Source organism: Falco naumanni, chromosome 3 (genome assembly GCF_017639655.2).
Source record: "Falco naumanni isolate bFalNau1 chromosome 3, bFalNau1.pat, whole genome shotgun sequence".
NCBI lineage: Eukaryota > Metazoa > Chordata > Aves > Falconiformes > Falconidae > Falco > Falco naumanni.
Window position 1 is genome coordinate 70,859,267 of NC_054056.1, and position 12,858 is coordinate 70,872,124.

At 37.7% G+C, this 12,858-nt stretch overlaps 1 protein-coding gene across 1 annotated transcript in view; it reads right to left on the reverse strand.

The window, feature by feature from the left end:
- Positions 1–12,858, reverse strand: part of PRKDC (protein kinase, DNA-activated, catalytic subunit) — an 81,871-nt gene that overhangs the window by 14,816 nt on the left and 54,197 nt on the right. Inside the window, exons 62-72 of the mRNA XM_040585890.1 lie at positions 12,286–12,465; positions 8,731–8,939; positions 8,165–8,303; positions 7,417–7,605; positions 6,711–6,935; positions 5,975–6,083; positions 5,169–5,280; positions 3,441–3,630; positions 2,165–2,339; positions 1,888–2,078; positions 28–208 (exon numbers count right to left, since the gene is read on the reverse strand). Coding sequence (XP_040441824.1) covers positions 28–208; positions 1,888–2,078; positions 2,165–2,339; positions 3,441–3,630; positions 5,169–5,280; positions 5,975–6,083; positions 6,711–6,935; positions 7,417–7,605; positions 8,165–8,303; positions 8,731–8,939; positions 12,286–12,465 — 1,900 coding nt within the window. The remainder of the gene's footprint in view (positions 1–27; positions 209–1,887; positions 2,079–2,164; positions 2,340–3,440; positions 3,631–5,168; positions 5,281–5,974; positions 6,084–6,710; positions 6,936–7,416; positions 7,606–8,164; positions 8,304–8,730; positions 8,940–12,285; positions 12,466–12,858) is intronic.

Sequence of the window (12,858 nt, forward strand, 5' to 3'; positions counted from 1 at the left end):
ACACGCTTAGGAGAAATCCTGACTAACCAAGCAAGCCTTCTTCTTCCCTACGCAGATGCTGGTCACAGAAACTGACCAAAGTCATATACGCATCGATAATTCCCGCTACATCTACATGTTCCATGGAGTGGGAATGCTCTTCCTCTTCGGACTTCCTCACGGCACTGCTGAAACACTGAAAAGCCTTCTTGTTCAGACTTGCCAATACCTGAAATCCAAACACAAGAGAAAAAAAGATATGTTAGCAAATAGCATTCAACAATTCTTTCTGAAACTGAAGCTTGGTTGCATGTCTTGAGTAGATAAAACTTTAATTGTAGTAGATGTTTCGAGCAGCTGACACAAAGGAAAAAATTGGCACATTATTTCTAGTATTTCTAGTATTCAAGTATTCCACAATTTTCAATTAAAAAATATAAAACACACTTTAGCCTTTGGACATGTTATGTGGAATTTTTATAACTGCAAAAAAGTTAATTTTACTAGAGTTTTTCCAAACAGTTAACAGGAAACATAAAAAATGCTGGTTTTTTTCCTATTAAGACATATCTGCAACATCTGCATAGCAACTAAGAATCTGTGTTAAAAAAAGCATGCGTCAAACTATTAAAAATCCAGTATCTTTTTCCCTATGACAAACACAGTCATATTGATTATACATTTCTAATGCAGCTTGTGCAATGAAGGACTCTACAAGATCCTTTACTACTGAATTTTTATATATCAAGTACATATGTTCTATTGTCAGCAAGCTTACCAACCTCAGACATTGTAGCTATTGCAATCATTAAACAATATATAAAATTGCTGCAGAACAAGTTGGAACAACGCTGTAACTGAAATTAAACAGTTTGAATTTCAGGTAGGTGGAGGGAAACTACCAGGGTCAGAGTACTGCTTAATAAGCTAAAATAAGGCTAAGCTCCTTAATCTTATAAGATTATACCTGGTATCCCAATCTGACTCATTTGACACAGAAGAGCTTTTATGCTCAACTTTTAGATTTCCTTAAGAAGAATGCTCTTCATAATTAGCTAATAAATGAAGCTTAAGCTTTCACTCAAGTTTCTACGTACCTGAAAATTTAGAATCTTTTTTGCAGGAATCTCTTAATCTGCCTTCTTTTTTTTTTGTTTAACAACCATAAAAACACAAATTAAGACCAATTTACTGCTGTTTTATATTGATACGGTTTGTATCTAAGGGTCTTCATGGTGGCTTTAGGAATTAACAGAAATAAGTCACAGCGGTACTTCAAATTCTTCATCAATGTGACAGACAAGAAGTCAGTGCCACAGCATCTGGGACAATGGACAACACATGATTTCAGACGCAGCAGTCTGTCACTGTATTATTCAAGTGCACACCTTCCCAAAACAGGCAAAGTTGACCTGCATATGCTCTGTCTTAAAAAGACCTCTCTATCACTAAAATTATTTAGATGAAATAACTGTATCAGTAGCATTATCAGTATTACAAAGAACTCTTTACAAAATAAGATAGTCTGACAGCATGAAGCAGCTCAGAAATGCCCAGCTAAAATGAAGGTATTCTTTGAGGATCATGTTCCCAAGCCTTGTCTTGCCACAGTGCATGCAGATGCTATGACTGTCTTCCCCCTTCACACAAAATCCAGGAACAGAGAATTGCAAGGACACTCCAAACTGAAAACGCTACAGTGGTGCAGAACTCCAGGAGAGCAAAAAAGCAGACAAAACAGCAGCCAGAGCTTCCCCCATCCCAGGGATTTTTCCTGGACAAATCACTGCTAGTAGCAGATGGGTTTCACATTCTCTGTATCTATCCACATCCATCACTACCTATTGTACCTGTTGAAGCAGCGATCACAATACTGAAATACCTAAAAGCTTTTCTCCTCTCATTTACCTTTTCAGGACTCGCAAGACTTTCTCCTGATAGTACTGATATTTTTCCAGCCTTTTCTTCCTCAATTTGCTCAAGGCATCTTGGATCCTGCCTAAGAGCATTGGCCATGATGTGGTACGTAGTACCCAGAAGAAGATTCTGGTTTCGAAAGGCCACTGTGTTCTTGCTAAGATAGTCAGATTTGGTATCTTCTGTGGAATTCAAAACCAAAGTTGGTAATTTGACAACAAAGCAGCTTTGTACAATAAACAATGTGAAGCAAAGAGAAAGCTGTTACCAAGCAGGGAGATGGTTTTTAACACTGAGAGCACACGTTCAGGACAACTCTGGTTCCGGCTGCAGCTATGTGTAAAGCGGCAATAGGTGTGATTCCACCTCACCAGCCAGTCTTCCCTCATTTTGGCTTCTTTGAATAGGTTTTTCAGAAGCTTCTTGGCCACTGAGAAGCTGTTCTGTATTCAGATTAGACAGAATTTTCAGATAATATATCTGAAGAGCAAATAAAACTGTTCTGCAACTAAATTAAGGGATGAGAATATTTAGGTAACACAAGTAAAGCTGTAATAACATGGAGAGGTCCATTACTAGTTGGGTCTCATATTCAAAAACAGATTTATGCTAATGGAGAAATGCAAAAAAACCAACAAAACCAAAACCCAGAGATTTAACAGTCTGACAAAATGAAAGTAATTCTATCTGCATGACTAAACAAGCATTAACTGTTCTGCAGTACACTGGCAATGTAACTTGGTTTATAATACCATAAGCAAATCACTTATATTTGTGTTTTGATGAAAAGTTTCACATTAACTAACATTAAGGGAAATCTTACTTTTCATTTACTCCTTTAAGTGTATAGTCAACACAGCTCTAACCTTGTATTTGGTTATTACAGTACTTAAAGTCTTGTCACCGACTGCAGATTTCTGCAGCATCTTAGAAGATGGGGGAGACCTCAACTTAAATAATATTCATTTTGTCTCAGGCTTGAAACACCAAAGGTCCATCAAAGAAGGCTGTTACAGTCATTTTAACAGCCAGACCCAAACCAAAAATTTTAAGTCACTTGGCTTTAGTTCTTTATGTGTTAACCTAACAGCATTAATGAAAACCATAAATATATATATAATCTCATAAAATGTTTCACTATTGCTGACTAAAGTTACATTGATTCAATCTGAACTTGATTTGTTTCCTTGTACAGAAGAGATTGTTTGTAAATGAGAAAACAAAGTGGTTGCAAGCATCCCATCCATTAAAGACTGAAGCATTTCAGATACTTTATTTATCTGCCCTTTAAAATGCCAGAAACCACCTGTGGATCAAAAGGGGCCTTCAGGCACATTTCCAGTAATGACAAATTGTCATCAAGTTTGTAATTAACATTTATCCATTTGTTTTCTCTCACTTGGAACTGACTTTCTTGAGCTTTCAAAATGTCTGGGACAGCAGGCCCTGACAAAAAGGTACCCAAGACCACCTAAAATGCTTTTTCAGCTGCAGTTTCTATGCATTTTCTCTCAAAATTGGAAGCTATCAGACAGTACAGTCACCTGTTTCCTGGCACTTTCTACCATCTTCATCTTCATGTTAAATTTACAGCTTCTAATCATTGAGTACATGTCTTCACCCTGTTGATCTACTTCCATTTGGTCACCAGCACTGTATTCTTCATCCACCTCCATACTATCATTGGCCTGATCACAGAGAAGTTTCTCCTGCAGTTTGTCAAGAAAGAAACACCTGCACAACAACAACAGGAATACAAATCGCTCCATCAAGCATCCAAGGGCAGGAACATTTAAGTGTTGATCTACCTGACAGTAGACACTGCAAGTAGTCAAGCTACCAACAAGATACAGCGATCACCTTTAGCAAGGGCTAAATATAGTCCTTGGAATCTGGAAAGTTGTAACTGGGGACATACTGACGCTGACAGCATTCTAGGATCTTGGATTGATGTGATTAGGTATTAGAAATGTCCATAACAGAGTGGGATTTCAAAGCTACAACCTCTAAGTTCACCAAGCCATGACTTGCGTTCCAACTTGACGGAAGGGCTGATAAACAGGAGTCTCAGTTATATAGTGTAAGGGCCAGGCTGTTTTTTATGTCAATCTGAAATTCAAATGTATATCACACCACACATGTAAACATTGAAATTTGTGTTGCAGAAAAGACAAGTGACCATAATCAGCTTTTGAAAGGGAAATGCTACATTCTGTTCAATCTACAACTAGTCCTATCTTATTTAATACCACCTCTCATCATGTAGACTGTTATTCAATGCAGAGGCTAGCACTGCAGTCTGGAATGGGGTTTTGCACATCCTCTGTCACTAATTTGAGATAAAGGTTTTCTAAAAGCACTTAAAAGTGTTTAAGACACTGGTAACCCTTCAATTCATAAATATTTTGAGACTTTGTAAAGGATTATGTCATACCATATATGCTGCCTAATATTTACCTGCAATAAGCTCTTCTGTAGCCATTTTTTCCTGATACCAAGAGATAATAAAATAAATTACAGAGTACAGTGGGTATCAGCAGAGCTGTTGAAGAAGTTGTCCACCAGCAAAAGAAAGAATCTAGATTTGCACTGGAAGTGTGGTTGGGATGAAGATAGATACCACCGGGAGGACAGAAAACTTTCAGCTTTGGAAAAGCATTCCAGCTTCTTTGAAGCTAATCCAAAAGAATCTCTGGAGAGCCTTTGTTCTTTCTAGCAACAGTTGCACTGCAGAAGTCTCTAATTACAGCACTAGTCATAGACTTTCCTATAAACATGTGAAACACTGATAGCGACAGGGCTGGGCTTATTTTGTACACACCCTAACTCTGGAACTGCCTGCAAAGTAGGTAAGCGTTTTTATTCATAACAGACTGGCCTTTTGGGTGGTGTTTCATTGAGCTGAATGCAGCTGATCTACTCAGTTACAAGGGGATGTGTTTAAGGGCTGCTGAAGTGGGCTAGCTTGCACAGCGCATGCAGTCACTGATGCAAGAGAACGCCTGAACTAGCAGTTACATTTCCCTATCAAAATACAGTTTATTCCCTGGCCATTTCTCAACCTCCTTTTGCTTCTCACCACAAGTTAGTCACACAAAACCCAGTTGTACTGATAAAGCTATTACAACAGTTAAAAAAAAAAAAAAAAAAAAAAAAAGAGCATACACTATATCACCCCTGCAGTCCCATGGAAACAAGCAACATTAGAAAAAGCACCTCTCAGAACTCAACAAGCAGACAGAACTAAAGCTAACCCAAGAATGTAATTTTACCGATTTGTAATGATATCATCCCAGATGTTCATAGGATCCATTTTAGCATCTGGATATCTGCTTGTCCAAATTCTGAGAAGTCTCTTAAGGGAAGCCTGTGAAGCTAGGTTACCTAGAAATCAATTAAGAATACTGTCAATGCATCTAAATCCAAACAGTATGAAAAAGGCCTACACCAAACATAGTCTAACATTCAAAAATTTAGTTCAGTTCAGAAAACTGCAATAAAAGAACCAACTTGCATTTCTGGACTTGCATTAAATACACTGCTTGGCGATCATATTGCTTTTGTTTATTGCTGAAGCATAGGAGATTCAATAAAGGCATGGTATCAACTGTCACTGGGAATCACTACTGCGTAGATACCTTTCCATACAGGAATATGCTGGAATATAGTTAACTAAATTTTATATAAAATTTCGTTTATGTGCCTAAATTTGTATTTCATGCCTACCTCAGTAGCTATAAATTAAACACCACATCCATCTTATCTCTGCTAAGCATTATTTGCTACCAAAAGTGATCCCAACAAAAATCTTAGTTTAAAACTATTACTTACACTTCCAAAAGAGGTATTTAACTCTTACACAACAGCTAGGCTAATAAAACTTTGCAATATAACACAGAATTATCTTCAAGCTTATCTTACACAACTGTCAAGAAGACAGTAAGAAGTAATTCCAGACCTATGCTCGTTCAAACAGGAGTTCAGTCCTCTAAGTGAGGAAATAGAAATTCAAAGTTCAGGAAACCATGCTTATTTAACACAAAGAAAGGAAAATCACTTAAGAAAAAAATATCTTTACTTCTTTTGGTCATAAAATTGATGAAATCCTGTATTTCTGTCAAAGCTTGTACAGACTGCAGTTTGGTCATTCGACTTTGAGGTAACAAAGTATCAATACTGGAATAGCTCTGAAAAGAAATTGAAAGAATGGGAGATATCACTTAGAGAATTTACAACGTGGTTCTATGCAGTGCTCTACAAACCAGTGACCTGATGCTGGTATATAGTATGCTCTACAACCCAACCTTTTAAAAGTAATTTAATAGCTTGTAAGCTAAGAACAACTCTGCTTTTGACAAGCATAGAGGCATACTCTAGCTGTAATTCCTATCCTACATTTTAGGATAGTCCTATAGTCTAATCAAAACTTGGTAATGGATGGAATTTGTAACTTCTCAATATGATACTCTTTTCAAGTTTGTTCTGGGCACAGAAGGCTTCTAAAAAGGTGAGTGACATAAAACTGCTATTAATCAGCACAAACAGTTACGCCGAAAAACTTCTAATAGATGAAATCAGCAAAACAAAACTAATTAAAATGAGAGGATGCTCCACTGGCTGGTTCCCCTCTCATCACTGCAAGCAGCAAATTCAAAGGAAGTTCTGTCATATGATGGGAAAGCACCTAGATTTTGTTGTATTTGGGCAAGTGTTTCTCTCCAGAGTATAATCCAGCAGTCGTAACAGCAACAATAGTTTCATTGTTCCATGAGTTTACATACAAAAATCATATCAGTGACAGCAGAGATTGTTACCTGCATGAAGATCTGCATGCCATTGCTAATGTAATATCTGGCTCTGTCAAAATCATCTTGCAGGATGTAAAGTAGACTAAGCTCTTGGCTGTAATGCATTTCTATAATGTCTTTCTTCTGTTCTGTCTTCATTGCCTCATCAATAAAAGTTAGCAAAGTCTGGTCATTTTCCCCACTGAGCAGTAACTTCAACTTGCTGCGTATTATATAGGGCAGATATGTCTCCTACAAGGTGAAAATATAGTCTTTATTTCTAGGAACGGAACATTACATGATCAGTTTTGTTATCAGTGGCAGATAAAATAAATATATTCTGAACTGTTTTTTAAATGTTTTCTCTTTAGACAAATACCAATTTGCTAAAAAAAATCACAGTAGTCTTTTCTGATAGGTTCAAGAAGTTAGCAAATTTTACCAGTTTCAAAACCAGCAGTTTGGTAACTTGTAAAACATGGATCAAATAAAAGTGATAAAAGCAACAACAACAACAGATGATGATCACCCATAGACTCAAGGTAAAAATTAAACTATGTAAAAGCAGCTAAAGTAATTGCTTCGATTATATTTTATATATTGGAATCTCTGCTAATTTCCATAATAAAGTAACCCAAATAATGCACCTGATTTCCACCCACAATCACAGTACTGTAGGGCATGCCTGCAGAGATAAAAACAGTACAGTATCAATAAAGAGATATCTAGAAACCTGCAAAAATGGATCACTCCACATTTTGCTTAGGTCTGGAGGTTTTTCACTGTCAATATTAACGGTAGCACAATACTCCAGAGACTTCCAGTCTGTGAGGTGGTCATAGCATTCCAGAGATGCTAACTCCCAGAAGTCCTTCTCCGCTTCTGTTGGCTCTCCATCTTGCCAGTCTTCTTTACAGAGTGCCTAGGGAATTAATTTGAGGGGCAGGAAGGTTCTCAGCTAGAATCTGACATGTTTCAGCTCTAAATAACCAGGAACTTAACAATAATTTATTGTCTCACCAGACTTTAACAGCAACATTAAATGCAGAAAATTCAAGCTTGTCAGTATTTATATATAAATTTATTTCAGGTAGCCATCTTTAGTAAACCTGCATTTTTAAAGTGAAGACTTTAAAACAAGGTTAAAGAGATCCTTCTTAATCTTTACCCACTATAACTCAGATTTTCTTTGCCATGAACACATGCAGCTTGCTTTCTTGGGGTGGGCAGCACGCCCATTGTATTTTACTTGTCTGCCTAGGCATCTCACATATGAAACTTTGTAACAAACAGTAAAAAGTATCACACTGCTCTGTTGTGACTGTTCATCTGTTCCCATGTCTTTACAGACTGAATCATCAATCAAACGAAACGCAAGGACTTTTTAAACAACATGCTACTTCTCAAAATGTTTAATTTTGGCTTATTAGTTTTAAGTCACGAGATATTTATGAAACAAAAAAATATTCTTGTCATTTTACCTCATCATAATATTTAGCTGCTTCAGCATAATCACTCCTTGCTTCTGCCAACAATGCTTTCTGTGTAATTTCCTTAGTTCCAATCTTGCCACTGAAAATGCCACGAAGGACATCATAATCCCCAAGAGATCGGTACAGCCTAGTAAAATTGAAAAGGGAAATCTTTTAATTAGTTGAACAAATGTATATTAATGCAAACATCAGCTATTAAAAATACTAATTCAATAAACACTAATACTACTGGCTTGTAATAATACTTTTTTAGATCATAAGTATAAATCGAACCAGATAAACTTCATCTTGTAGGATACCTGAACTGTGGAAATTCTTGTAGTTGAAAAGCTATCAATAACATGTTTTTCAGCAGTCTGATAGCATCATCAGGGTGCCCAGCTGTTAAATCTAACTGCTCTAAGTGAAAGATAGTAATTAACCGACAAGAAATTGAAAGCATATGTAAGTCTAAAAGAGGGAAAGACTAAAGAAGAAATCTCATAAGCCATAAAGGCAGAGTTCTTCACAAGGTAAACGTAAATGGGAGTAAATGGTCTCAAACAAGAATTTACTTAGCAAGTTCAATCCATCTGATCACATCTGGGGGAAGCTCTGTCCTCCCACGCATCCGCTTGGATGGGGGCTCCTCTTCAGGGGACAGAGCCATCAGCGTGTGCTCCAGAAGAAGGATGCCCACTGGTTGCTGTAAACTTGCAAGGCAGCTTGTGCTCACATTAGCTGAATCCAGTTCCAGTAGCTCTCTGTGCTGGTAACTCATTTCCTGTAAAATAAAACAAAACAACAGGCGTCTACTTGGTCTAAAACTATATGGATCACCTTTTAGAGATCACCTATTTGGCATTCCTTTCCTTACAGTGTAAGCTTTGGAAGTAAGCCATTAAATCTCCAGAAGAACTCTACCGAACTCTGAGAAAACTGGGATCTTTTCCCCTGTCTGTTGCTCTTTGGACAGAGAACAGTAGAGAATAACCCCTCTACTTCGTCTGTCTCCAGGGCACAGGACAACCCTCTCAACAAACACAGGGGAAATGGGGACAGGTAAATGGACCATTCACAGCCTCAATCTTTTCACTTGTTGGCAGCATGGTGCCTGCTACACAACAGCTGCATTTCACTTAACCTGCTGAGTGGTGCATTCCTGCCATAAATTAAAGGCATGATTAACCACGATGTCTTCTCTGAGCTGGAGGCTTATATACCCAGTTTTGGCATACCACAGCTTCCTGGCAGACTCATTTAGTACTGTACCCAACTAGCCCTGCTCCATTTCAAAACATGACAGTATTTCTAGCAGGTCTTTACTGTATTTAACATTAGTCCAACTACAGAATAAACTCTTTTCCAGGCTAAATATTCTTGTTTACATGAAGGGTTTTTTAAATACTTAAATCATTAACCCAAATATCAAGAAAGAGGCAGAAAAGTTTATTAAAGCCAGGGTTTGGTTTTTTTTTTTCATTTAAGAACCTAAACAAAAGTTGCACGAATATCTTAACCAAACAGGAAGAAAAAAAAAATCTACAGCATGGAAGAGGGGTAACATAACTTTCATTACAAGAAACAGCATTGAGTTTTAGGACAAAAATTAACGGTGGACTTTTGCAACACAGTATGTTCAAGAACACCAAGTGAAAAAAGAATTGCTATTTGAAATTGCAACAACAGACTGTGAGAACAACCAAGCTACACTTCTTCGATAAATGGCAACCACCAACCACCACAAAAACTGCAGAATAGGCACCTGGCATAAGCAAACTCATTACACAATTTGTATACTTGAGACTCTCACACCAATAAATTGTACTCAATAAAAAGAGAACAGTTTCTTGTAGCTTCCCGAGTTACAAACCAGGTAAATCCCTGGCTTAGCATATGCTTCACCTGCTAATTCAGGCAGTTTCAGCTAGCAGTTTCTCTCAAAGCTGCACATGTGCCCCAGACACTGCTACATACAAGGCACACACTCCTTGACTGCCAACTTTCAGGGGTTATGTCAGGGACGCAGTGTCCACTGCACAATCTAAAAGCTTAAGAACAGCTTTGCTAAGGTAAGACCAAAAACACAGGGATTCCCAGAAAAAAGTGTAAGAACTGTGCAAATATAACTGTACATCCAGAGAATGAATACTCTCCCAAACTCAAAATTCAGAGACAGTGTCCCACATCAAAGCAGATGTCTTTCTATTTAGTGCATTTTGGTGTCTATTTGATCACTTCTGAAAGCAAAGGGAATGATCCTTGCTCCACATGTAATGCATTCTGTCTTGCACCACATGTTCAAAGATTAGGACAAATGGTATCTGAGCTGGCCTGACAGCTGAAATATTTATAAGGCAATTTACGTTCTTCAGAGACCAGATATCACTATGGAGTCTATGTAAACTTTTGTCATGGGGTTAACTTTTCTCTTAGTATTTCAGCTGGTTTTTAATCTGTCCTGAAAGCCAATCCCAGAGCCTCATAGTCAGTTTTAAGATTATACCTGTAGATGAGAACAGCTCATTTAATCACCAAGTTACTCTCCTGATGGGACTTAAGCCTGCAGAAAACCAAAAAGTCAAACCACCAGAAGGAAATGGCAGTGAAAGAGGAAGCCTCAGAAGAAACAAGCTAGTATTTATTATAGTGTTGGTATATAGGAAACAGAAGCTCTATTTCCAAATGGCCAGTGATCAGGACACCCTTTGTGAGCTAAATGATAGCCTCAGCACTGTGTGCTCTCACCCTCTCCCAACTCTCTCTCGTGATCAATATGAACTCTGTTCCCTGTTGGGCAAAAACCTTCCTCTGACTGTTATGCAGGATGCTCAAAGACACAGGCTGAGGCTTTGTGCTGTTATTCTTTTGTTATTGAGCGGGGATGGCAATGAGATGCTCTTACGCTCTTACAAAGTCCGTATTTTTGACTGATTTTAACTTACCTGTTTTTTGAGTCTTCATTTTACGTCTACTCAGAAAAAAAAGTAGTCTAACAACAGTGTTATTAATACAGTCTAACAGACAGCATAGTTCAATACAAATAATAATATCAAGACTGAAAACCAACAACTGCAATGTCAAGAGGGAATACTAACAGACAGCTATTGTGAGATGCTGGCTCAAAAAATACCAAGACAGCCCAGAAAAATCCCCATAGCATTTGACCTTTTATGCAGCTGCACAGAAAAAAGTAAACAATAAGTTACATTTTTTCAGATGTGCAAATACGAGTACTAAGAAGCAAAATCTGTCACTGTTTAAAAAGCTAGTCCAAACTAGACATTTTTCCTGTATTACAAATGACATCTACTGTCACAGATACTTTGAATTTCCATAACAGAAAGAAGCCATCACCTGCTACCCAAAGAAAGATTATTTTGAGAGCCACAAATCAGATGCAACATTAAGATCAACACAGTTGACAAGAAACTTTAGATACAGTGACAATGAGCATGGAGCAGGTGCTTGAACAATTTTTTTTTTCTCCCTGAAAATTGAGGTAGAAGATGAAGTTGACAATGCATTCCAAGTCAGTATACACTCATAGTAGAAAGGCTTGTGCTTCCTTTCCACTGAAATGGCTGTGGTGCACCAACTCACCTTCTGGTGGGAGTAGAGTCCTCCCCTCATTACTGAAAATCCCAATTACTTCAGGGGGACTAATTTCCAAAAAAACAAATGAGAGAGGCTAACAACAAATAGTCTGACAGCTACTGATATCCTCAAGATATTGAAGTATTCCTCAACAGGAAATTCCCAGAAACAGGAAGATAAGCACATGACACCCACGTAAACCCCTTTCAATTGTTCCTGTAAACCCCTTTCAATTGTTCTCGTGGCTTTCATTTAAAATCAAGTCTCTTCTTGTTACTGATGCAATTAAAACATTAAAAGGTGACTCAAACTCCACAGGTCAGAAATTGCAGAAATCTTGAAAAAATCAGTTCAGAGGCATGAAATACCTTGTTCAACACAGTTGCTTGAAATATCCACTTTGTTAACAATTCTCTTTCCAACTCTGTCTAAATTTCAGTAATAGAATTTAACCTTCACTACCAGTGGGTTTATCACACGTTCAAAGACATTATTTATATTCAGTTACTTTCATGCCATATAGCAAGATTTACCTGGATGCATGCAATGAATGGTGGAAAGTAAGACAGGCTTATACTCAGGAAATTATTGAAGTTGTTCAGCAGCTTCTGGATGATGGCGTTTTTCTCAGAAGGAGTTTTAGATTTTTGTACCTCATGAAAAATTCCAGCAAACAAACTGCTGAAAAGTTGCTTGGCAAATGTTGGATCTTTCTGTAAATCACAACAACAGCAGTAAGGCCACTGAATTTTGCTGCGACACAATAAACTAATAAATAAAGATATACGACCCACCCTGTACCTAATCCCTGTATGTGGACACTCTTTGGGAGTGGAATAATTAGTCTGGCATACATCACACCTATGCCATAAATTACTGTACTACCCATTCAAATCCCATCTTAATTATTCTACATAAAGAAACTCCAAGACAATACAGGTTTCACCAGGCCAGAGCGTTGGGAGAACATGGAATTTATGATCTTCACATATTCACAATTCCCACTATGGAACCAAACATCCAGTATCATCTTATGGACACCACTGCCAGCGAAGAAGGTTTCAGGAAAAAAACAGAAGACATCAAAGCATGAGGAGACCTGGACC